The following is a 24,408-nucleotide window of genomic DNA, read 5'->3' as shown; positions in this document are numbered from 1 at the left end:
GGTGGGTTAGGCCATGGCAGGGCAGCCTCCAGGGGAGAACTGAGGAACTTTCTCAGAATTCATTCATTATAAGGGAAGTGAGTCTGGCAGAAACCCTGGCTGGATAACAGAAGGCTCAGTTATTGAGTGGGAGTGGCCGTAGGACTGGGTGCTGTGTGTACTCAGGTCTGTCCCCTGCCCCAGCCCCCTGTGGGCACCAGGCTGAGTTGTGGTGTGTGAGAGTGAGAGTGGGGCTTGTTGGGGCGTGAGGAGAAAGGGTATTAATGACTTAAGTGAAAACTAAAGAAATGTTCTAAAAAAATCTGTGAGAAATGGGGTGAGTGAAGTGGTGCAGGAGCCACCCACACTGAAGGGGACTTCCACATCCCCACCTCTTCCCACAGTGAGGCCGTCAGGGATGGGGGCGGGGAGTGGGGAAGTGGTGCCTAGGTGCAGGGTGAGGCCCGCAGGAGGCAGATGGGAGCTACAGGGAAGGAATGAAATTGGGACAAGGCCTAATGTGTCACTCAGAGGGGAAAGGGGACTCCCCAAACAAACCACAGGCTGGGGATTCCCTTTGGCTCTGTTGTGGTGGAGTGGGAACTTTTGCCAACTGAGGGGGCTGGACGGCGTAGCAAGGGGAAGAAAACCCGAGTTCACTGTGCCGTGTAGTTTCTTGGGCTGCTATAACACGGTGCCACACACTGGGTGCTCAGAGCAGCAGACACTGATCTCTCTCCGTCTGGAGGCCAGAGCCCCAGATCAAGGTGTCCACAGGGCCGCGCTCCTCTGAAACCAGTGGAGAATTCTTCCCTTCCTCGTCCAAGCTTCTGCAAGCCTGTTCAGCCTTCAGGGTTTCTTGGCTTGCAGGTGTCTGTCCAGGGTCTCTGCTTTTGTGATCACATGTCACATGGGCGTTCTTCTCCCTGTGTCTGTTTTCACATGGCCATCTTCTAATAAGGACACCAGGCATATTGGGGTCAGGGCCCCTCCTACCTTAGTATGACCTCATCTTAAGCCATGGCATCTGTGACCACCTTTTCCAGTGAGGTACTAGGGGTGAGGACTTAAACGTGTCATTTTGTATATATGACTGTGGGGGATCTCACACTTCAGGCTATAACCAGAGAGACTCGCTTGTGAGTCCTCCTGTGTGTCCCCTCACCTTTTCCCCTTCTCTTTTCCTAAGTCCGGAGCTTCTAGGAAACAACTTCTTGGTATTGGGCAGGCGCTCTGGAGTGACATGCCGGGGAGCTTCATTTCTTAGAGCCCTGCCAGCCGGTCAGCTGGGCTTTGTGCGGCCGGCTCAGCCGCACAGCCAGTCCACATGTTTTCTTTCCAGCTCATTGAACCTGGTCTTTTGGTTGAATGGATTTTGTTTCTATTTTTTTTTTTCCTTTGGGTATCTGTAGGAGCATACTCGGGAAAATTCTTTGTTTGCACAGACTTGTGAGTGCTAAGGACAAATATTTTTTCTTTTGTGATTGTTTTTTTTCCCTTGTAAGAAATAAGTGGGAAGCTTAATGAACAAATTGGGCCAAGCTCTGAAATCAAACCCCACTCCTTTGATCAGAACACAGAAATGGATGTCAGGCTGTGTGTGTGCTTTGGTGTCTGTAAGTGTCTTAAACTTGTTGGATTATTAATTTAACTTAGCCAGTGAGTACTTGCGGGTGGCTTCTCAGGCCTGGGCAGATCCATGTGGACCATTCCCTGGTGGAGAATCGTGTTGTTTCTTGGAAATGCTTGAATCCAGGAGATGAGTCTCTGCTTCCATGCATTTTAACTACAATTATCCAAGTGTGTAATCGTGCTGTCCATGGGGGATAGCTGCTGTTGTGAATTTAAATACTTATTCTGTAAGTCTACTTTCAGGTGGATAAATGTCACTTCCAAATTGCCTGTTAGTTGGACTTTCATGTCACTTAATTAGCAGATTCGTGTTTGGGGAAAATCTGATCTGTGATCCTGAAATTGGTTACGGTTGGTGTAATTCGTGGGTAATTAGCTGCCTTCACAGTGACTACTCTAGTCATTAGAGGGCTGGGGTAATTTGAGGTTGAAATGTGAGAGATGGAGAAAGCACTTGCTCTCTATTTCTTAATCTTTTAATCTATTTAACCTGGGTTGGAAAATTAGGCTTCATTTTAATTTGAAAGTATGTTTAGGTAGGTGGGAAGGGGTTTCATTAATTCACTGAGTTTGGGCCATAGTTAAAGAAGGAGGACTATCCTAATTGCTTACTTGGGCAATCTTAAAGGTATCCTGAGTACACTAAGGGCCCATTAAAGTTGTGTTGCTCTTTATCAAAGGCCAAAATTCTAGACTTAAAAATGAGCCTAAATCTCAAGCAAAAGCACAGCAAAAACAAAACTTAATTCAGAGATGTGTTCTGTGTATTGTCCTTGCCAAGTTAAGAAATACATTTGTGGCATGTAGAGTTGGGTTTGTGGATGCACAAGTATCAGATAGCCCGGCTTCTTGCTGAGTTTAAGGGTCTCTGTGTCACTTAAAAACACATTGTTTACATTTTCTTTTTATTTCCACTTTTGAACTGGAGATAAAAGGGGAAACTGCAGGGAAAAAATCAGATGTTCTAAGAGACCTAAACATCTGTAATGTTGACTAAAAGAAGAGAAGGGGGAGAAGGTGGGAAGCTTGTGGAATAGGAAACTAGCAAGTGAGAAATGAGGAAGAAAACCATGTCTAGAGGGTTGGGATCTCTGGGATTTTTCTTGCCCATACATGTCCTTTAGGGATTTTGATCAGGTCGGTGATAATCACACTTGTTATTCATATGAAATTTAAGTCACTGGTCTTTTGTATTAATGTTTTCACAGTGATTCATATCAGTTTTTTTGTCTCTGCAATCACTCATGTGGTCAGTAAAAATAATTTTTATTTAGGTTAAGACTGTGTATCCATACTTTTAAGAATTTGTCATAGTCATTTTATTTTAATTTGTACTAGTTTTGCATTTATTATCTAACATTATTGTGTAGTAAAAACCCTCTCTATGTAATTAGTCTCTGGATCTCTAGATTTCTTTTTTAGAGGTATTTTTGTAAAATATAGTTTTTCAAATTTTAAAATTTTTTTTAAAATTTGTAGTTGGACACAATACCTTTATTTTACTTATTTATTTTTATGTGGTGCTGAGGATCGAACCCAGGGCCTCGCCTGTGCTGGGCAAGCGCTCTACCGCTGAGCCATAGCTCCAGTCCCTATAAAATACAGTTTTATTTATTTATTGGTACCAGGGATTGAACCCAGGGACACTTGACCACTGAGCCATATCCCCACACAGGGTCTTGCTGAGTACTTAGGGCCTTGCTAAGCTGCTGAAGCTGGCTTTGAACTTGTGGTCCTCCTGCCTCAGCCTCCTGAGAAGCTGGGATTATAGGTGTGTGCCACTCTGCCCAGCTCATTTATTTTTCTTATTTATTTATTTTTTTTAAAGAGTGAGTGAGAGAGAGAGAGAGAGAGAGAGAGAGAGAGAGAGAGAGAGAATTTTAATATTTATTTTTTAGTTCTCGGCGGATACAACATCTTTGTTGGTATGTGGTGCTGAGGATCGAACCCGGGCCGCACGCATGCCAGGCAAGCGCGCTACCGCTTGAGCCACATCCCTAGCCCTCTTATTTATTTTTTGGTGCTGAGGATTATACCCAGGGCCTTTTGTAGGCTAAACATGCGTTATACCACTGAGCTACACTTCCTTAGTTTTTGCAGTACTGGCCACCCAGTGGTGCTCTACTACTGAACTGTATCCCCAGTCCTTTTAATTTCGTACTTTGAGACAGGGTCCTACTATGTTGCCAAGGCTGACCTCAAACTGGTGATCTTCCCTCCTGAGTAGCTGGGATTACAGAGGTGCACCCATGTCTGTCTGTATTGTTTTTTTTAAAGCTTTCTTTTGGTTCCCCAAATAGACTGTTGGTATCAAAAAGTTATTTAGGCTTGTTTCAGTCAACTTTTTTGAGGCTGTGACCAAAATACCCTGCAAGAACAACTGAGAGGAGGAAAAGTATTTGGGGCTCATGGTTTCAGAGGTCTTAGCCCATAGATAGTCTACTCTGTTGCTCTGGGCCCAAGAGGAGGCGGTATATCATGGGGGGAGGCCCAGTGGAGGAAGGCCGCTCAGTTCCTGGTGGGGTTGGGGGGCGGTCAGGAAGCAGAGAGCCAGCGAGGGGTAGAGCAAGTGGCCTCAGGGAAGATGCACTCTTCCAGGACAAGCCCAAGTGACCCACCTCCTCCAGCCACGCCCCACCTGCCTACAGTCACAAACCCGGATGGGCCAATTAGGTCACAGCTCTCATGATGTAATCATTTCACCTCTGAATATTCCTCCATTAACAGGAGCTTTTGGGGGACCCCACTCACATCCATACCAGGCTCTTTTATAGTAGGTTAGTTTTCTCTCAGCTTTTGCAGTATTTTAATTTCAGTATCGTGTCTACCACCTATTGACACCTGCTGTGTTCCAGACACTGTGTGAAACAGTACGTAGGAATGGGTGGGGTGTGTTTCTCGTAGAAAGTTTAGAGGAGCGTCAGTTTTGAGTATGCGTGGCAGCCCTGAGCACGTGTTCTCTCTCCTGCAGTAGGGAAGTCTGCTTAGGAGGCTTCAGCACGCTTCTTGTTACCGTAAACATTTAGCTTTTAGGAGAGTGTGAGGAGGCCGAAGATCTAGAAAACTGTCTGTTGTGGCTTTTGGTGGGGGACCAGAAGGAGTAGGCCACCTTGAGCATCTTTCTTCATGCCACTGCCCGCAGGGTTGCCAGGCCCAGCTGCTCCTTCCTGTGTCTTCCCAGAGGAATCCACATTTGTACAAAAGCACCCTATGGGTAAAAATGGTCAGAATCTGCCCCCTCTTTCCAGAGTCTTGAAATTTTTTTTTTTATTACAATAAGCACATAATCCTGTTGTAACTTTACCAAAATTCATTATGAAATATAATGAAAAAGTTAAAAATTCAAAAGTAAGTATGCTTTGAGCACACCGATTTTTCTATGTCACCGCTGACACATCACACTTTTTAGTTTGAAGCACACTGTCTTGTGTCCTCCGTGCATTTTCAAGACCTCATGAAGCAGATCTCATCTGGAAAACAGTGGGGATAAAGAAACCTGGATTCTGGGTTAGAGGACTGATGTTCATCAAGGACCTCACAATTCTGGTCGTTTTTCTAAAAGTGTCATCTTATTTAATTCATGGAAACTCCCAAGAGAAAAATAGACTCGTCTCCATTTTACACTCCTGTTTGAGAGTCAGGTATAAGTAATTGCTCTCTGTTCTCCTCTGTCTCTCAAGGTTTCAGTTCTTGTCACAGATGAGAAGTCTTAGAGCTGGGACTTGAGCCTGCGTATTTGGCCACCAAACTTTGTTTCTGGCATTTGCAGGCATAATGTCAGGGGATGTGGTTTGAACATGGCCACTTGCTTCCATTTCTTTCTCCCCTGTGCTGAGGACAGGAAAAGTAGGCAGGGATACTTGCCTTCATTACACACACCACAGTGTTGCCAGTTCATAAAAACTAGGGAAATGCAAGGTGGGGTTACAGAAACTTTGACCTGAATATTATTTAAAACAAGAATTAAAAACAAAAACTAGTACTAGGGTGCTGATTAAAATGTCCATGATATTGATGGCAACTTCTATAACATTAGTTAGACTCTGGGTAAGGCACTGTAACTAAAGGCTTCGTATTCAGATGGTTTTCTCTTTGATTCTCCTTCAGTAAAACGTGGAGTGCTCTTTTCAACAGCACATAACACTAAAATTGGAACAATTCTGAGTAGATACGGATGGTGCCGGGGCAAGGGTGGCATGCACATTCATGAAGCATCCCAGATTTAAAAATAGAGGGAGTTTGTTGAAAAAATTGAATGTATGTATCCCTTGTCTAACCATTCCATTTTTTAAATTAATGAAGTTTTAATTAGACTTTTCAGAAAACATTCTAAATCCTTATTATATATGTAAAACTTTTTTAAAAGGACAGTCTTGTGTCTCAGGTTGGCCCTTAAAATGTCTCAAATCTACCAGATTGGACCTGGAGAAGACAAATATTCTGGTACACACAGTGATTAAAAGATGATAGAGGGGTGAGGATATAGTTCAGGGGTAAAATACTAGTTAGCTTGTATGAGGCCCTGGGGTTTGATCTCCAGTACTTGGGGAGAGGGGAGGCAATATAATGATAATAAGAAACTGGCATTTTGCATTTTCTAGAAAGCCCCTGAAGCATATTGTTTAAACTAGTAGGTTATAAAAACAGTCTCTGCTCTCTAGGAATGTGTATAACTTTTAAGAGAAGGGACACAGGACTTTGGCCACACATAAAGTAAGGTGTGTATGAGTTTCCAGTTTAGCTCTTCTTACTTAAATCTTTTCTGGCTTTGTATAATTTGGCTCAGGGCTGGGGGCATAGAATGAAAGTGGGAAACCAAGGTGGGTGGATTGAGGAGTAGTGAGTGGGTCACAGCCAACCCGCAGGCTGAGCTGAGGTGATAGTTGTTAAGGAGGGTTAGGGAACAGAAGTTCAGAAATGAGCCAGTGTCAAGGTTCTTTCTTTTAGAAACCCAGAGTGCTGATGGGCAGGCCTCTGAAACAAGATGGTAAGGTACAGGCAGATGGTGGTAGTGATTACCTGTTAAGGAATATTTTCTCCAACCTCAAGAAAGGGTTGTAGTCCAAAACTAGAAGTTGTGTTTGGAGCCAGACCACCTTGACTTGAATCTGAGATCATACCTACTAGCGGGCGATTTGTAGCAAGTTGTCAAACCTCTCTGTGCCTTAGTTTCCCCCGCTGTAAACTATGGGTATTAATAATACCTACTGTAGTCATGTGTGGTGGCACACAGCTGTAATCCCAGCGACTCGGGAGGCTGAGGCAGGAGGATCATAAGTTTGAGGCCAGCCTGGCAACTTAGCAAGACCCCCTGCAATTTAGGAAGACCCAAGTCTCAAAATAAAAAATAAAATGGCTGGATATGTGGCTCAGTGGTTAAGTTACCTGCCTTATAAGATTATCGTATGAAGATTAAAGGGGTTAGTGTGTGCTTTAAAGGAAGTCCACTGTGCAGAGTTTCTTGAAGAAATAGGATGAACTTATAAAGCTGTGCATAGAGGGCTATCCATCTGTTTAGATTGGCCAAAAATGAAAAACAGCTTAAATGTACAACAGTACAGCCACGTATATAATGATATAAAATATTTGAAAGAGAAAGATGTGATTTTGAGTTCTTTACAGAAAAAACTTATCTGTGCTGTCGGGCAAGAATACATTTCAAAATATTCAGTGTTTTCCTTTGGCGATGAGATGTTACTTTCATTATTTTATTTTTGCATATTATGCCATAGGAACATTAAAAAAAAAAAAAAAAAAACTCTTGACCTAGGGATTGCAGTAAGGGCCATTGAAATAGATAGAACTACCCTGAACGCCCCATACTGCAGTCTCTTTGTCCTGGGTGCTGTGAGCTGGGGAAAGCCCCTTCAGCTAAGATCCTTTCAACCAGTGGCAGACCTTGCGGAAGGCTGTCTCTCCTGAAGAATGGGAAGTTGTCTTCTTGCAAACAGGAGTGTTGGTGAGGCTTGGGAAAGGGAAACGCTTGGAAGTTATTGAGCTAATAGGAGTTGGGAGGGATTGGAGCTCTCAGTTGGAGGGGTGGACTTCAAGAGAGCCAATACCTGTGGGGAGGGGGGCTGGATGTGGGTGACATTCTAGATATTTGCTGTGAATTCTGGGTGCAGGGGGCCACCAGCTAGGCCCTGCTCTGCCAGGTGTTTACCCTTTAGCTGCTAGGTCCCTGGGAGGTGTGAAGGTGTCTAGGGAGGGACCCTGGCTGTCAGCCATGCAGTGATGGAGCTGTTTGACTGTGTTAACGAGGATGTAGCGTACCCATGCTTAGGGAGAGGATGTCAACCCTTGCTGGAAACAAAGTCTGAAGGTGAATTCCTAGAGTGCCAGCAAGGCCTTAGAATGCCAGGCCAGCCCCACTCCAGGGTGGTGCAACCAGAAATCAGGAAGGTGGTTGGTTTAAGACAATCCCAGTCTGAGTCAGGGCATCAAACTAGATTAGACTGTGGATTTAATGGATAGGGATTCTTTAGAATGGTATTAAATTGCACTTGCTCAAGCATTACTTCAGAAGCTTACCCTAAAAACTACTTTGGAAAAACAAATCAAAACATTTAAAGTCAACCAAACACTTTTTTTTTTTTCCTTCTGTATGAGAGCCTGGTGTACAACAGATAAATATAGGACTGCTGTGTGACATTGGGGATGGGAGGCCCCACAGAGGGACCTCAGTTAGCCTGACTCAGTGAGTCCCCTCTTTATAGGTAAGTATGACAGTGTCATTTGTTCCCTTTGGTTTAGTTAACAAATGATTTAGGATCCAGTGCTCATGAAAATATTTTTGAAAGGAATAGGTTTTTGTTTTGTTTTCTTAAGCCTTTGAAGGAAATTTTCCTCACTTCTGAAGGATCGTGGGGGTGTGAGGGTGGGGGAAGTGCAAGGCTGTAGAGATAGCATCGCTGAGCCACAGGATCAGCCTGCCCTGGAGCCCTCTGCTCTGGGGACTCTGGTCATGTGAGTCCCATTAGAGAAATCCTCTTCTTTACCTGGTTTTGAGTTGAACCTTATGCTGCTCGAAGCTGAGAAGCTGAAAAAGATCCGGTTCCACCTACCTTTAGGCACCTCCTCTCCTCTGGCCCCCAGACAGACCTTTCTAAACCCGTGACTCTCTAGCCCAGCTTCATTTTGCTCCATAGTTGATTTGATTGTGGGACCTACACCTTAATGTTATCCATATTTTCAAAGACTTATTTTTGTAGACTGCATCTAGGGGGGAGGGCTTTCCACGTTAGAGCTTGAATCCCGTGAGGGTGGTGCGTCTCTTGGTGCCCCTTGGTCGTGTTCTGGAAAAGAGAGTTGCCTGTGTGCGGAACTCAGGGACATGACATTAGGAAGTGACCACGGTGTCCTCTCGGTTCTTTGTTTCAGGGCCTGCGCTCTTTTCTGCTCTGTACTCCGGCATCTCTGCTTGGACGTGTGTATCTCGCAATGAAGGGTTACTTCAGTATTTTCCCTTTTGTTAATTTAAAAAATAAAATAAAGAACAGTTGAAAGCCCGGTGCAGCGAACACTCAGATGATAACGCATCTCCTCGACGCACCTTCTGTCAGTGGTTAAAATCTGGAGGCAGAAGCTGGTTGCAGGCGGCTGGAGGTTCTTGGCTGAGCCGGGGAAAGCATTATGTTGCCTTCTCCCTTTTTGTTTTGTCAGATCCTCGGTGCGGTTCCTTTGCAGCCTGCTTCTTGAGGAGGCGGGTGGGAGAAGATGTAGGAGGATGGAAAATGAGCAGCTTTCTTATCCACAAACATTGCCTGGGAGGCCTGGACAGAGCCGGGGCTGGTCTTGCGCAGTCCTGTGCCTGGAGCCCTCTCCCTGCAGTCCTCTGAGGGGCTGAGTCCGAGGGGCCCTCCCTCTTCCCCCCCTCCCCCACCGAGCTTTTCCTGAAGGCCCACTTTGGGCAGGAGGCAGAGATTGCAGCTGCAGAGCTGAGGAGGGCCGAGGCCAGCTTCGCCTGCACTCCCACTCATTCCAGGCTCACTGTTGAATTTGAAATCCTGGAACATGTGTTTTAGTGAGTTGGTTCATTAAAAAAAAAAAAAATTTTTTTTTCCTTCGGGGTTCTGGAATAGAGGCTGCCCATTCTTTAATATAACATACATGGCTTAATGGCACTGCATGAGAGTACGTGTGGGTGTGTGTGTGTTATTTTTGGAGGGGTAGGGAAGGAGGGGGTGAGTACAGTTCTTTTCAGCTTTCTTAAGAGGCAAACTGTTTTCCCCCTTGTTATCTATGCAGAGTGTGAGCGGCAAAGATGAGGTTCTGTGGTCCTCTGGTCCCCAGGGTCCCCTCACTTGGCCCTCCTGAGCAAGCCTGGGCTTCTCCTTTGCCCTCAGACCTTTCTGCTTCATTCACTTTTGAAACCAGTCATGAGAAGCAGAAAATCGAGAAGTCGCCATGTAGAAGTCGATGCAGCCCAGGCAGTTATACCAGCTTAGAGCTTTTGCCAGCCTTTCTTGGAAAAAAAAAAAGAAAAAACAAAACCCAAACCCACTGGAATTAAGAGAAACCTCACCACTCTGCATCGAGGAGCCAATTCTGCGTTCGTAGTCTGTGGGCCTGGGAGTGTGGGGTGCTGGAAGTCGCCCCTCCGCACAGCGTCAGCGTTAGTGTTTGTTTTTGTTGTCCTTTTCCTTGAGTGTAGTCGTGTGTAGAGAACTTGGACAGCTGCTCCTTTCCCAAGCCTCTTATCTGGTTTATCCTTGGCACAACTTGTTTTTCCCTCTTCTTCAGTCTGGGCCAGCTCTGAGCCCACTGTTGGAGGGCTCCATGACCATGCCTTTGTGCTGGTTCTGCACTGGTTCTGGGCCAGCCCGCAGTAGTGATTGATGCTCAGCTGTCGTCCTGATTAGCTCAGACGTGGACTGGGGGGTTAGGACACTGCCCAGCGTGCCTGTCCTGGCTGCTGACCTGCAGCGTCACAAGCGTGGCTGTAGCAAGGCTGTAGCCCAGATCCTCTGCTGCTGTGCCAGGCTCATCAGGAATCTTCTCACTCTTGGTCCCTTTATGATGATTGATTCAGCTTGACCTCTTCACATGACCAGGATGTCACCCCTCTGGGACGGGCTTCCCATTGCTGAGCCTTTTTCACTTGCCCTCTTCAGCCTTCCACCTCCGCTCCAGGTCTGCCTGCTGAAACAGCGCAGAGTGAGCCTATCTGTCTGCCACCAGACACACAGCGCCTCACTGATTTTGCCAAATCTCATCTCTCGGTTGCTTTTACTTAATTGTTTTGTAAACTTCTCCAAACTAAATCATTCTCCCCGCCCCCCGCCCCCCCAGTCCTAATGTAAGCTTGGTCAAAACTTTTTTTATTTAACGTTGGTCCGCAGTGGGTGGAATGATTCTGTTGCCATCTGCATGGTGCCGTGTGAATTAACTCCTTTTTTGGTCTGGATGCTACTTTTTAACATGAAGCCTAAAATTTCATTAGCACTTCCAGCAGTTTCTTCCTGCTTGGACCATGTTGATTTTATGGTCAAATAAGAACAAAAACAGGTATTTTTCCCCCTTTCCTTTTTCTTCTTTTTAGCAGGAACCCCTAAGTTATTTTTCACAGTATACATTTAGGTAATTAATTGCCTTTAAGAAACTCAAGTATTCACATTGGGTCTTATTAAAGTTTTATCTTGTTCGTTTGGAACCATCTTAGCCTGTTGAGGTAGAAAAAATATACACACACAGTTGTCTCCCCACTCCCGGTTGTGTTGTGAAAAGTGACCTGGAATGACCACATTACCTAGTCCTTTGTTTCTCAAGACCCTGTGTGATGGCAGGACAGAAGTTTAAAAGATAGAAAATACCCGCGTGAAGAAATATGTGGGAGAAGAGCGATCAGAGATTTCCAAACAGCTCTGGAAGATGGTAAGTGAAAGTTGATGGTAACTGATGAAAGACACAGGGAAAGGCACGGCCGGAGAGTGGAAGATGAGGGGTTCCAGGTGCCTGCACAGTGGATGGAGAGGCTCCTGCCCAGGGTGTGGCGGAATTTCATAACAAGGACAAAGAGCAGCTTCTCAGAGGGATTGGAGGGCTAGGGGTTTCTGTGGGCTTTGGCATGGTCACCAACCAAGATCCCACAGTGGGACATCTCTAGACCACATGTTTAAGGAAATGGGACCTATAGCATCCGCCTAACATGGTTTTTGCAAACATTAAGTTAAAAGTTGTGTATAAAGCCCCTGTTGTGTTTTTTTGGCACATGGTAAGGATCTGTAGGGTGTGTGTAGCTGTAGTAAGTATTACAACTACTGCTTTTCCTATTATTGCTTCTGCTGCGGTGGTGTGGAGTGTGTTAGTGGAGGTTAGGCTCAGCTTCACAAGACAGAAAACCCAGGAGCATAGGCACCATAGAGACTTACCTCTGCATTGCTTGTTCTTTGTGTGTGTGTGTGTGTGTGTGTGTGTGTGTGTGTGTGTGTGTACTGGGGATTGAACTCTGAGGTGCTTAACTACTGAGCCATATCCCCAGCCCTTTTTATATTTTATTTAGAAACAGGGTCTCACTAAGTTGCTTAGTGCCTTGCTAAATTACTGAGGCTGGCCTCAAACTTGTGATCCTCCTGCCTCAGTCTCCCAAATCACTGGGATTACAGGTGTGTGCCACCGTGCCCAGCATGCATTGCTTAGTCTGAGACAGCAGTGGGCAGGGACTACCCTTTGAGCATCCAGGTTGTGACTCATTCTGTCTCATTCTGCAGGATCATGTACCTTTCCTCTTCAGGAAGGAGGAAGGAGCTGGTGTAGTATTTGCCCCCTCCTCTTTTCCAGGAAGTTTCAGTCTCAGCATTTTTATATATGTGTCTTAGTTACGGTTGATCTCAGCTGCAGGGCAGGCTGGGAAAGGGTCCAGTCTATAGCCTTGTGTGTAGTTAAGAATTTCTTTCTCAGGGGTAGGACAAGAGCTATTGGGTTTGGCGTCTAGCCTTCTCTTTGTCACAGCAAGACATGGAATTACTTATCCATACACTGAACCTAAGCTTCTGGAATATGATATTTGTTCTAAGGGTTAACACCAAGGACCCACGAACATATTAGCTTATACTTGAGTTTACAAGTGAATTATTACATGTTAGACGAGGCGTTACAACACCAATGCTTTTAATATAGCTTCTGCTGAAAAAGTTCAGCTTAATATTACTTTGAAAAAGATCTACAGAGGAGGAGAAAATTGGAAATTACAGAGACTGTTTTGAGAGACTGGTATTAGTCAGACATTATCCTTCTGGTATGGAGATAATTCACACAGATTGCTTTGACTGTTAGAGGATGCTTACAGCATTTGGTGTTTATAACTTCTCGTTATTTGATCTCTGCCCTAGAAGTGCTATAACTCTTGATTGTCACTCCTGGAAAATCATGCGTCTTAGGTTTTTAACATTATTTCCTTCTGTTAAGGGGATAATTAGGGACCCATGACCTTGTTCCTAGATATAAACTTTCTAGAAAGCCAGTTTGCAAAGTCTCATTTTGCTGGGTGATTGTTCTTTCTGTATCTCTTTAATACTCTTCATGACCATGTTTATTTCTGTTGACCCAAATACTTGAGAGTTATTTTTAGTTGCAAAAACTCAGAAATGCCTAGAGGTTAATCTTAAACTCTATAAACTGTGCATTAAAACAAACAGAGACATAATTTTAGTTTCTCACACTTAACTCAGAGAGTGTTTTCTCACTTAGGAAATTTCTCAAGAACCTTAACATTTAGCAGATGCACACGGGCTGGTTCCCACTGCTGTAACTTTCTCGCTTAATTCACTTTTTCCCTTATTCATTTTTTATATGTAGGGGAATTTTCACATTTCAGGGATTTGGTTATTCCTTCTTGCTCTTGGAGCAAAACACAACTTTTTAAATGGCTCATAAACTAGAATAAGATACCTCCTGTTGGGATAGAATAGGATGAGGTTAAGTGGCCTAAAATGGACAGCTATTTCAAAACAGCAAAATGAATAGATTTGGAGTTACTATCATTTTCAAATGTGCTTATTATTTATACTGAATTCTGTTTAAAGCAGCAAAGACATAGGTTTGGAAACCTGTAAGGATATGCTGTTGGATAAACCAAAATATCAATGGTTTAAAAAACAGACATATGTTAAATTAATGTTTTAATTCCATTTTGTGGCTGGAGCCAGGATAAGAAGTCAGAGAATCTGGGTCCTGCAATTACTAGTGATGTGATTTTGGGCAAGTCAGTAACTTCTGAGTTTGCTTCACTCCAAACAGAATTAGGCAAATGTCTGTCTTGCTAGCCTCATTGCAAGAATGTAATAATGTTCTGATTGTGAAAGTGATTTGAAAATGATTAGGGGTCACAAAAACTGGAGTTTATGTTATGTAAAAATCAAAGCTGAGACTAAAACCAAATCTTTAACAAGGAAAGATGAAACTATTAGAAAATCTCAGTTTTGAATTTTTCAGTGTGTAGTGAAATCTTTTTTTTCATGTATAATGAATGCTGAATGCATTTATTGTCTGTTTTATCCCAATGAAGAGAAAAATTGTCATATTAAAATGACAGTTATTTTGCTTCTTGGTTAGTCTTTGGGTTGTAATACAAATTTTCTTTAAAGTGATTTTTTTTTTGCATTTATCCACAGAACTAGTAAATTATTATACTTCTCTTAACGAGGCTTTGAGACCTATTTCCACAGAAAGTTTTCTTTCATACGCTGATGGAACCTAGGATGTACGAGAAGCAGAATCCTTGCCTTTTTGCTTCTTCATCTCATTGACCACAGACACACTCTTGTCCAAGATGGATCTCAGCTTGTTTTTCCAGAGCAGCCAGCCTTGCTGAGTGGTAGCAGGGTTAGGTTTCCAGGGGTCACATGGGAGGAGAGGACAGGGTTGGCTAGGTGCAAACTGTGGGGTGAAGAAGTGGTGTCCGAGGACCTTAGTCGGAAGATAGGAGACTACATGAGTGAATTTTATGTTCTTAAATGTTTGTGGTGAAATACTGGTTCTAAATGAACTCCAGAACTAAATTCATTCTTTAATTATAATGCATGCATACATGGGTTTGTATATAATTTCTGTTTATTTATTGTTTTGGTGGTACTGAGGATTGAACAGAGGTACACTCTGTTACTGAGCTATATCCCTAACCTTTTTTTGAGACAGAGTCTTGCTAAGTTGCCTAGGCTGGCTTTGAACTTGCCATCCTCCTGCTTCAGCCTCCCAAGTCTCTGGGATTATAGGTATGCACCACCACATCTAGTTTAAATTTTTTTAAATTTATTTTAACCGATACTTAGAAGCATAAAAATTGTACGTATTAGTGGGTACCATGTAGCATTTCAAGACATATATATATTGCATAATGTTTAAATCAGATTAAACATATATCTCTTAGAAATATCTCTTCCTCCAAGGTCAAAGTATTTTCAGGGTTAGTTTCTTTTTTCTTTCTTTTCTTTTTTTTTTTTTAAATATATTTTTAGTTGTAGATGGACACAATACCTTTATTTATTTTTATGTGGTGCTAAGGATCCAACCCAGTGTTTCACATATGCTAGGCAAGTGCTCTACCACTGAGCCACAACCCCAATCCCCTAGTTTCTTTCTTTTTTTTTTTTTTAAAGAGAGTGAGAGAGGAGAGAGAGAGAATTTTTAATATTTATTTTTTAGTTCTCGGCGGACACAACATCTTTGTTGGTATGTGGTGCTGAGGATCGAACCCGGGCCGCACGCATGCCAGGCAAGCGCGCTACCGCTTGAGCCACATCCCCAGCCCCCCCTAGTTTCTTTTTTAATATATTTACATATTTTTTAGATGGACACAGTACATTTATTTATTTACTTATTTATTACTGTGAGGATTGACCCCAGTGCCTTAGGTGTGCTAGGCAAACACTCTACCTCTGCGCTCCAACCCCAGCCCCAGTTAGTTTCTTCTGAACACATCTCCTTGGCTTATGGACAGTCATCATCTCCCTGGGTCTTTGCATCATTTCCCTCCATACTGTCTCTGGGTCCAAGTTTACTCCTCTTATAAGGAAGGATTCCAGTCCTGCCCACTCTGCTGACCTCTTCTCCATTTTAAATATCGTATCTCCAATCACATTTGAGATACTGGGGATTAAGACTCCAACATATGGATTTGGGGGAGCACAGTTTAGCTCATGGCATGTACTGAAGGGTTAATGAAAAATGTTAAGTCGTGGTTCTCACTATTCAAGTTCTGAGTCTCTTTTAGAGATGAGTTATAAACCCATGATACATAATGGTATTAGTACTCTAGTTTTGGTTTTCAGCTAAAATGTCATAATCGTTAAAAAATGGGCAGAAAAACTCTCAGCTTTTGGTAAAAGGGAGGCAGTTTGGTGCCAGAATGGAGACACGGGCACTTGTGGAATAAGCAGGACAGGACAGAGAGCTGCAGCCATCCATCCCATCAGCAGTGAGGAGAGCACGCCCAGGGATGCCGAGAGTAGCCTGGACAGGGTAGAGGGCTCAGCCTGCGTCCCGGACACAGGCCCCTGATTTTGATAGCTTGAAATCTTACCTGTGAAAAGTTTTCCTTGAAATAAAAATCATCAGAAGGGTATGAAGTAGAAGACAGCAAAGAAGAAACAACCAAGGTGTGATTGGACTGGAAGGAGGAAAATAAAGTAGTGGCATGGAATAGCCAAGGAACCATGCTGAAAGAAAATAAAATTATTTTCTACTTTTTGGAAGAGTCCACTGGCTACTTGTGAAAAAAATGTCCCCAATGATCCACTCTAAGATATAGTTTAGTAAAACTGTTAAGATAGAGTTTAAGAGTTCCCATGGACTGCTGTCAAAAATTTGAATAATTTATAAAGATAAAAGAATCTGGCCGTGATCACATATCTCAGAATGGCATGCAGAGCATGGCAGTCACAGAGCAGCAATTCCTAAAGGGACGGACAGCAAAGGATTGTGTGTTTAGCCAAGCTCTCCCTCAGTCAGTAGGACTAGAAAAGCAGTTTACATAGACTTGGGTGATTCTGTGTTTTTTTTGGCACTAGGGATTAAACCTGGGGGTGCTCAACCACAACCACATCCCCAGCCCTTTTTATGTTTTACTTTGAGACAGGGTCTCACTAAGTCACTTAGGGCCTTGCTAGTTGCTGAGGCTGGCCTTGAACTTTCCATCCTTTTCCCTTAGTCTCCTGACTGGCTGGGATTATAGGTGTGTACCACTACCTGGATAATTCTGTAGTTTTGAGCTCTTGTTAGAGGATGAGTGTGTTAGCTTTCGGTTATTGTGACAGAATGCCTGAGACATCAACTTTAAAAGGGGAAAGGTTTATTTTGGCTTGCAGTTTTGGAGGTTTCAGTCTGGGGTCACTTTGCTGTGTCTTTGGACCTATGCAAGGTAATGCATCAGGGTGGATAACATGGAGGGAACAGCTGCTCATCTTATGGTGGCTGGGAAGCAAAGTAGAGCAGAGGTTGGGTCCCCTTCCAGAGCATGCCCCCCACGACCTACCTTCTTGCCTATGCCCTACCTCTTAGGACCAGGCTGGTGACCCTGCCTTCATCAGGTGGCCCTTGGTGTGGACACTTATCCAAACCGTAATAGTAAGCATCAGTCAGCCAGGAAATGCCTGGGGAAACTGGCAAAATGACTGATAGTGAGCATTTAATCTCAGATTAAAACAGGAGGGCACCGGAGGGAAGAAGGAGAGGGAAACTTGCCTTTCTCTAACTGGAAGCTGTTTGCTGAGCAGTTGGAGTTTTTAGGAGTGGATGCTGAGGCCGACTCCAACATACAGGGTGTTTTTTAAGGATTCATCCCTGCAGAAGGGAAGGGTGGACCAGGATTGGTAGAGGGAGAACTTAGATGGTAGTAAAGACCCGCAGAGCTTCACCAATACCATGGGAGCTTCGGGTGTTCTTGGCTGGTCAGAGCTGCCCAGCATTGGGCTGAAGTGACCAGGCACTTCAGTCTGTCTTCTTCAGTGACATGCACAAGACCCTGGGTTCAGTAATCCCCAGCACCAAAAAAAGATACACTTTAACATTTGAGTCTGGAGAATCAGATAGGTTGTGGCCAAATATCCAGTTTTCATGTACTTGCAATGTACTTGTATATGGACTTTTTTTTTTTTTTTCTAATAGGAAAAGTCACAGTAATTGAAATGAATGAAGATGTGGAAGACTGGATAGTAGGTTAGGAAACTATGTTCCATCTGATTACTAAGCTGGCAACTTTTATACACAGTCAAGGAGTTTCTGTTGTGTACCAAGCTGTGAGCTGGGTTCCTTAAGTGTTTTCTCATTTAATGCCATCTGCTAAAGATTCCTGGTACAGGTTGATTAATGGTGTATCTCAGGTTTCCTTGAGTTGGGGTGTTTTCTTTTAAGTGCTTCTTGATACAGTTTTACCTGCATAGACCTTTGTAACCTATGACACAGCGTGTGATGCTTTGGTTATTAAAATATCCTGGGGCAGGGGAAGTGACTCAGTGGTAGAGCACTTGCCTAGAATCCGTGAGGCCCTGGGTCCAGTCTCTTGCACCTAAAATAAATAAATTAAAAAAAATCTTAAGAATTGAAATAGATTAACTTTGGATGAACCTCTAAATTAGACTATGCATCATCCTTCCACAATTAAAAACTGACTTTAATATTAGGTATTAATTAGTTCAGTGGTTCCCATCCCAGACCCATACTTTAAAATCCCTGGGGAGCTTTTAAAAAAACCTCCCACGCTCCCAGCCCCACCCTGTGTAATTGAGTGGGAATATGGGCAGCTGCAGTTGAAACCCGCTGCTTCGGGATTGCTTTTGTAATAGGGTGGCAGCTGCTTTAATGGTGCCCTTGTTTTGATCTTGCTGACTGGAATATGATCTGTCAGGAAGGGGACTGCAGTGTTCATTTGTAAGAGGCTCAGTTCTCATTTTAAGACAGAATCTCATCTGATGACGTGAAATGGTCTGGAAACTTTTTTTTTTTTTTACCCCCTTGGTGCTGGGGATTATGAACCCAAGGCCTAGAGTATGTAGAGTGTGCATTCTACCCCTGAACTACGCTGATCTCAGCCCTGACACTCAAACTTTTGATATTTAACTCTCATTTGTGAAAGAGTATGTGTATGAAATAGACCAAGTTAGTATCAGACTTGGGATAATTAAAACAAATAAACAAAAAAAAACCTATCCTGTGCTTCTGTCATCTCCATCTGCCTTTGAACTTAAGGTCTGGGGTCCATGTAGGGGACTTATAGTGGTCACCTTCAAGCCAGGTGAGACCTGTCTGGAGCCATTTGGAGACTCCAGGGGCAGGCTGGCAAGATCAGGGAATCCGTTGCTGCTGGGGGGCAGTGGTGGGGGAGTAGCTGTCTGAGTGGTAACAATCCCAAAATTAATCTTCCTGCGAATTGCCTGTGGCCCAGGTGGCTCGCTGGTGCGCCTTTCACACCTCCTCTTTCAGAATTACCTTTCTTTAAAGGGAACACACCCCTCATCCTCAGGGTGCCAAGCAGGGGATAATTAAAATATTGCTGCAGCTGCGGGGAAAGTGAATGACTCTAATGACTGGATAAAGGAGCTTTCCCCACATAAGTCTCCCAGTCTTTGTTTTCAATGAAATTTAAAGATGACTTAATTGAGTGGTCAGCTGGTCGATTATTAGACACCCATAGGTGCATATTACTCTTTGGTGGAAAAAATCCCTTTCTCTTGCCATCTACCTATTATGTGAAGACACTTTCTCAGTGCCTACATTAATAAGAACTACACAGAACGATAGATTTCATGCCCCGTCTTGTCCCGTTCTGGTCATTAAGTAATGATCTTCTACAAAGAATGACCAAATTGGAGAGAAAGTCCTGTCTCAGTAAGATAGGCATTTCCAATAAAATTTCACTTTATATTTAGTAATTCGGTGAAGTTTGTCTTTAAATTGGCAATTGCATTTAACTCAGAAGAAATTTTTATTTAATACTGATTTTTATGGTTTAAACAGATTTCATACATTTATGGATTTTTTTTTTTTGCAGAGAAATAGGATAGACTTTGAAGCAAAAAAAGTAGTAGGAGGGAACACGGCGGGTGGGGAGGGGACTGGAAAGATGAGATCAAAGAGAGGGAGGTGAGGTATAGTTTCCAACTCTTATTAAAGAGTTTGTTCATTTATTTTTTTTTAATGGGATGTTGGATGTGGGAAATGGTTATGGCATTTGGACACATGTCTTAAATGGATCTATTGAAGACATTTGATAGTTTTATTTAAAACAGCTTTTCTAATATGTTGGAAATTATATTCTTTGCAACCTTTTAAAATCATAAGGTGGAATGTTAACTTAAAAAATGAGTAGGTGGTTTTCTGTATGTTTTTTTGGGATTTTGGGGAAAAAAATGTGAAGAACCCTGGGCAGGCTATCATGAGGGGAAGGGGAAGGAAGAAGATAGCGAGCACTTATGTGGTTCCCCCCCGCCCTTGGTTAAAATACCTGGAAAGAGGATTTGGTTGGCTCTGTTAAACCATATCAACATTTTAACCAAATGTCAGAGTTTAACACGACTATCAAATTGACGTGCACCCAAGATCACTTTTATGGCCCATTCCTCACGTATGAGCTGTTCCTCAAGCCGTTCCCAACATCTGGATGTCTTCTGCCTTCATCTTTTTTAAGCATTATTTTAGACAGGCAGGCTATTTGCATTGTCAGTAGAAGTTCACGATCTTCTAACTCACCAGTCTGCCGTGCTCAGGTATACCTCTGTTGCTGGTTTTCTTTTTTCATCTGCTGGTTTGGTTTTGAAGGAGTCTAGAGAGATTGGTGTGCCTAAGGAAGTCAGCAGAGCCCCGGGTAGGGCCCGGAGGGTCAGGGTCTTCATAGTAGTCTGATAGGGCTCTGTTGTAGCAAGGTGTTTGAATTCACAGATGCTTTGCACACTCTACTGTTCATCCCAGGAAAAGAAATTGATGTTTGCCTTTTTTTGTTGTCGCCTTTGCCAGAGCACATTTGCATATTCCCTAAAGAAGCTGGACTTGACTGGGTGATAGCTCATTTCTGTTGGCCTATGGTCCTTACTGAATAGAATAGGGGCTCCCCTCTATGATTTTTCCCTTTGGTACTGGGGATTGAACCCAGGACCTCATTCATATTAGGCCAAGTGTTCGGTTTAAGTTAAATCCCCAGCCTTTTTTATTTTATTTTGAGACACGGTGTTCTTAAGTTGCCAAGGCTGGCCTCAATCTTGCCATCCTCCTGCCTCACCCTCCTTAGTTGCTAGGATTACAGGTGTGTACCACCATGCCCAACTCTGGGATTACTTTTTTTTGGTACCGGGGATTGAATTTAGCCACTGAGCCACATCCCCAGCCCAATTTTGTATCTTATTAGAGACAGGGTCTTACTGAGTTGCTTAGTGCTTCACCTTTGCAGGAGCTGGCTTTGAGCTCTTGATCCTCCTGTCTCAGCCTCCTGAGCCACTGGGATTACAGGAGTGCGCCACTGCACCCAGCTCGAAATCTTATGATTTTTTTTAGTTGACACTTTAGATAAGGTGTAACCAATCATTTGAGTAAATGAAGATTGAATTGGGCAGAGGGATTTGGTTTGCTTCCCCCCCCCCCCCCAATGTCAGGTGTGGGAAGGCAGAATAGCTCTTCTTGTTTTCTAACTTATTCTTTCTGTCCAGTTCTGAGGATGTGGAGGGATACATACAGAAGCTGTTATATCATGAAATATTTAACGATTAATGTAACACTTGTGAAACTGGCCTCCATTCAGACCTGGCTCCTGCTCAATCCTAGCTTCTGTTCTTCCCGTTTCCCATTTGTACTGGGCTCTTGTCTCCGTGTGGGTAAATGAAGAAGAGAAAATGGACAAGGATGATGTGTTTGATCCTTCAGAAGAGTGTCGCTTAAATGTCAAAACATTAAGAGATGCCCTTGTGAAAATTAATGTGGCTCCCCCCTGTAACCCTTTGTTGTACATGTTAACAATTACGTCAAGAATTATGATAAATATTCTCATCTCTTGACTTATTAGTTTCTACCGAGAGTTAAAACATCACTGGGATTATAACAAAATTTATTAAATCTATAACACTTATTTTCACAAGTTAGTTTTATTTATTTAAGGTAAAGGCCCTGGGACTAGCCCCCCTGCCCTGTTGTCCCTGGAGATCAAACCCAGGGACTTACACAAGCACTCTGCCACTGAGCGCGGGGGCTCAGCCCTCGTTTTCTAGCTTCTCTACTATCGTGGATTTTAAGTGGATTCTACTGAGCAGCTTTTTTTGAGCAACCAATTTCCCTTCAGATACTTATGCACAGCACAGGCGTTGGAGTTATAAACTTTGGTTTGAATTCTGGCTCAGTCTGTTGCCTCAGGCGACCTTGGCTGAATAAATACCTACAAGCTTTGATTTCCTCCTCTGTAAAGTGAGGCTCTAGTACCTTTTCTAGAGGGCCCTTGAGAAGGTCAGTGACGGAGCGCACACAAAGCACGCCACATGGAGTCTCCCCGAGAGCAGCTGCTCCCTAACAGGACCAGAGAGTGATTTGCTATGTACTCAGTGATCTCAGTGGCTTTGCTTCTAGCCTTTGTCTCAGCTGAGAAGACAGCTGCCTTTTAAATGATGAGAAATGAGTCAAGTGCATGGTGGGGATACAAGAAGGATGGAAATGGAAATCATGTTTTTAAAAATTATAAAGGTTACCATCATAATAACGAATTCCTTCCCTGCTTTGTCTTAGGTACTCTTTATTGTCCTCCACAAATGGTGTCTTATTTAATCATCCCAGTAAATCAGAGCTAGGCACCATTATGTGGGTATGAGGACAGCCTCTATTTTATAATACGAAACCAGAATGCCTGTTGTTAAAAAATTCCTTTTAAATGAAAATTCTATAAAATATAGAGAACAATAAAGCCACCATAAAGTACGACTTTTTTTTTTAAAGTAATATCTTTATTGAGGTATAACTCACCATTTGTACAGTCATATTAGTTTAACCTTTTTTAAAATTTCTTTATTTTGGTACCGAGAATTGAACCCCAGGGGTGCTTTACCACTGAGCTACATTTCCAGCCCTTTTTGTTTTTTTGAGACAGAGTGTGGCTAAGTTTCTTTGGGCCTCGCAGAATTGCTAAGGCTGGCTTTGAACTTGAGATCCTTCTGCCTCAGCCTTTCCAGCTTCTGGGATTACAGGTGTGCGGCACACTTTTGAAGAGTATAATTCAGTGGTATTTATTGCTTTTATTTATTTTTATTTTGTGCAGTGCTGGGCATTAAATCCATGCATGTTCTTCCACTGAGCTACACCCCCAGCTTGTTTTTGTGGTATTGGAGTCTGAATCCAGGGGTGCTCTCCCACAGAGCTACATCCCCAGCCCTTTTTATGTTTTTAATTTTGAGACAGGTATTCACTAAGTTTCCCAGACTGGCCTTGAACTTGCTATTCTTCTGCCTCAGCCTTCTGAGCAGCTGGGATTATAGACAAGTGCCACCCTACCCAGTGTTAGTGGTTTTCAGTGTATTCATAGTTGTTCAACCATAACCACTAATTTCAGACAATTTTTATCACCCCCATTAAAAAATAAATTAAAAAAAAACCATACCCATTAGCATCACTTCCCACTGGCAACCACTGGTCTACTTTCTGCCTATAGATCTGCCTGTTCTGAAGATTTTATGTAAACGGAACCATACTCAGGTGCCCTATTGTGACTGGCTTCTTTCATGTAGCTCAGTGTTTCCAAGGTTTGTCCGCGTCGTGGCAAATGTCCATATTTCACTCCTTTCTCTTGCCACAGGTAACATTCCATTGCATGGATGTACCACATGTGTTCAGCCATGCATCAGTCGATGCCCATGTGGGTTGTTCCTAGTTGGGGACCGTTAGGAATAATGCTTTTGGTTTTGGTTTTATTTGGTATATAGTAAGAGTGGAATTGCTGGTTGCTATGGTAATTCTGTCGGTAACATCTCGAGGAACTGCCAAACTTTTCCAAAGTGATTGAATCACTCTTCTTTCCCACCAGGAAAGTGTGAAGTGTTGTGATTTCTGTACGTCCTCCCTGACACTCACTAGCTGACCTCTTGTTTATAGACATGCGGGTGGGATAAAGTGGTGTCTCACTGTGGTTTCAGAGTGCATTTCTTTAATTTAGAATAATCACGTGGAGCCTCTTTTCATGTCTGTTCATAGTCTTTGCCTACTTTATAAATTGGATTAATTATATTTTTATCGATGAGTTGTATGTTATGGTTTTTCACTGTATCCTGCTGGGATTTATAAAATATTAATACAGCAAAATTAATATTTTATAAATTATAAAATTTATAAAGTTCTGTGTTTGTGTGTGTGTGTATTTGTGCGTATCTCTTTGGTGCTAGGGATTGAACCCTGACTTTTTTGTATGCTAAGCATTTATGCTTACCTGTGAGCTATACCCCAGCTCCTAGTGTATCTTTTTAAATGGATTATGACACAAAACTTAATGGATTGTGACCGTCTTTCCATATCTGCATCTAATTACATAATTTCTTCTTTTTTTTTTTAAAGAGAGAGTGAGAGAGGGGGGAGAGAGAGAGAGAGAGAGAGAATTTTTTTTTTAATATTTATTTTTTAGTTCTCGGCAGACACAACATCTTTGTTGGTATGTGGTGCTGAGGATCGAACCCAGGCCGCACGCATGCCAAGCGAGCGCGCTACCGCTTGAGCCACATCCCCAGCCCTAATTACATAATTTCTAATGAGCGCCTTGTGCATTCATTATACAAATATTCCATAATTTAAAATCTAATTCTTTGTACATGAGATTTTTAGGAAGGGGAAAAGAAACCCCACCATTTT

General features: G+C 43.0%; 1 protein-coding gene across 7 annotated transcripts in view; it reads left to right on the top strand.

Annotated features, from left to right (window-relative positions):
* TMEM131L (transmembrane 131 like) overlaps positions 1 to 24,408 on the top strand; it is a 168,119-nt gene that overhangs the window by 21,676 nt on the left and 122,035 nt on the right. Inside the window, exon 1 of one of the 7 annotated variants that reach the window (XM_081303981.1) lies at positions 11,423 to 11,484. The exons of the other annotated variants lie outside the window; for them this stretch is intronic. Within the exon in view, the coding sequence (XP_081160107.1) occupies positions 11,438 to 11,484 (47 nt within the window). The 5' untranslated portion in view covers positions 11,423 to 11,437. Of the gene's footprint in view, positions 1 to 11,422; positions 11,485 to 24,408 lie in introns of those variants that run through there. 7 annotated transcript variants of the gene reach the window in all.

Source organism: Spermophilus citellus (assembly GCF_964194105.1).
Source record: "Spermophilus citellus genome assembly, chromosome: 8".
NCBI classification, from domain to species: Eukaryota; Metazoa; Chordata; class Mammalia; order Rodentia; family Sciuridae; genus Spermophilus; species Spermophilus citellus.
This window is presented reverse-complemented; position numbering and strand designations above follow the sequence as displayed.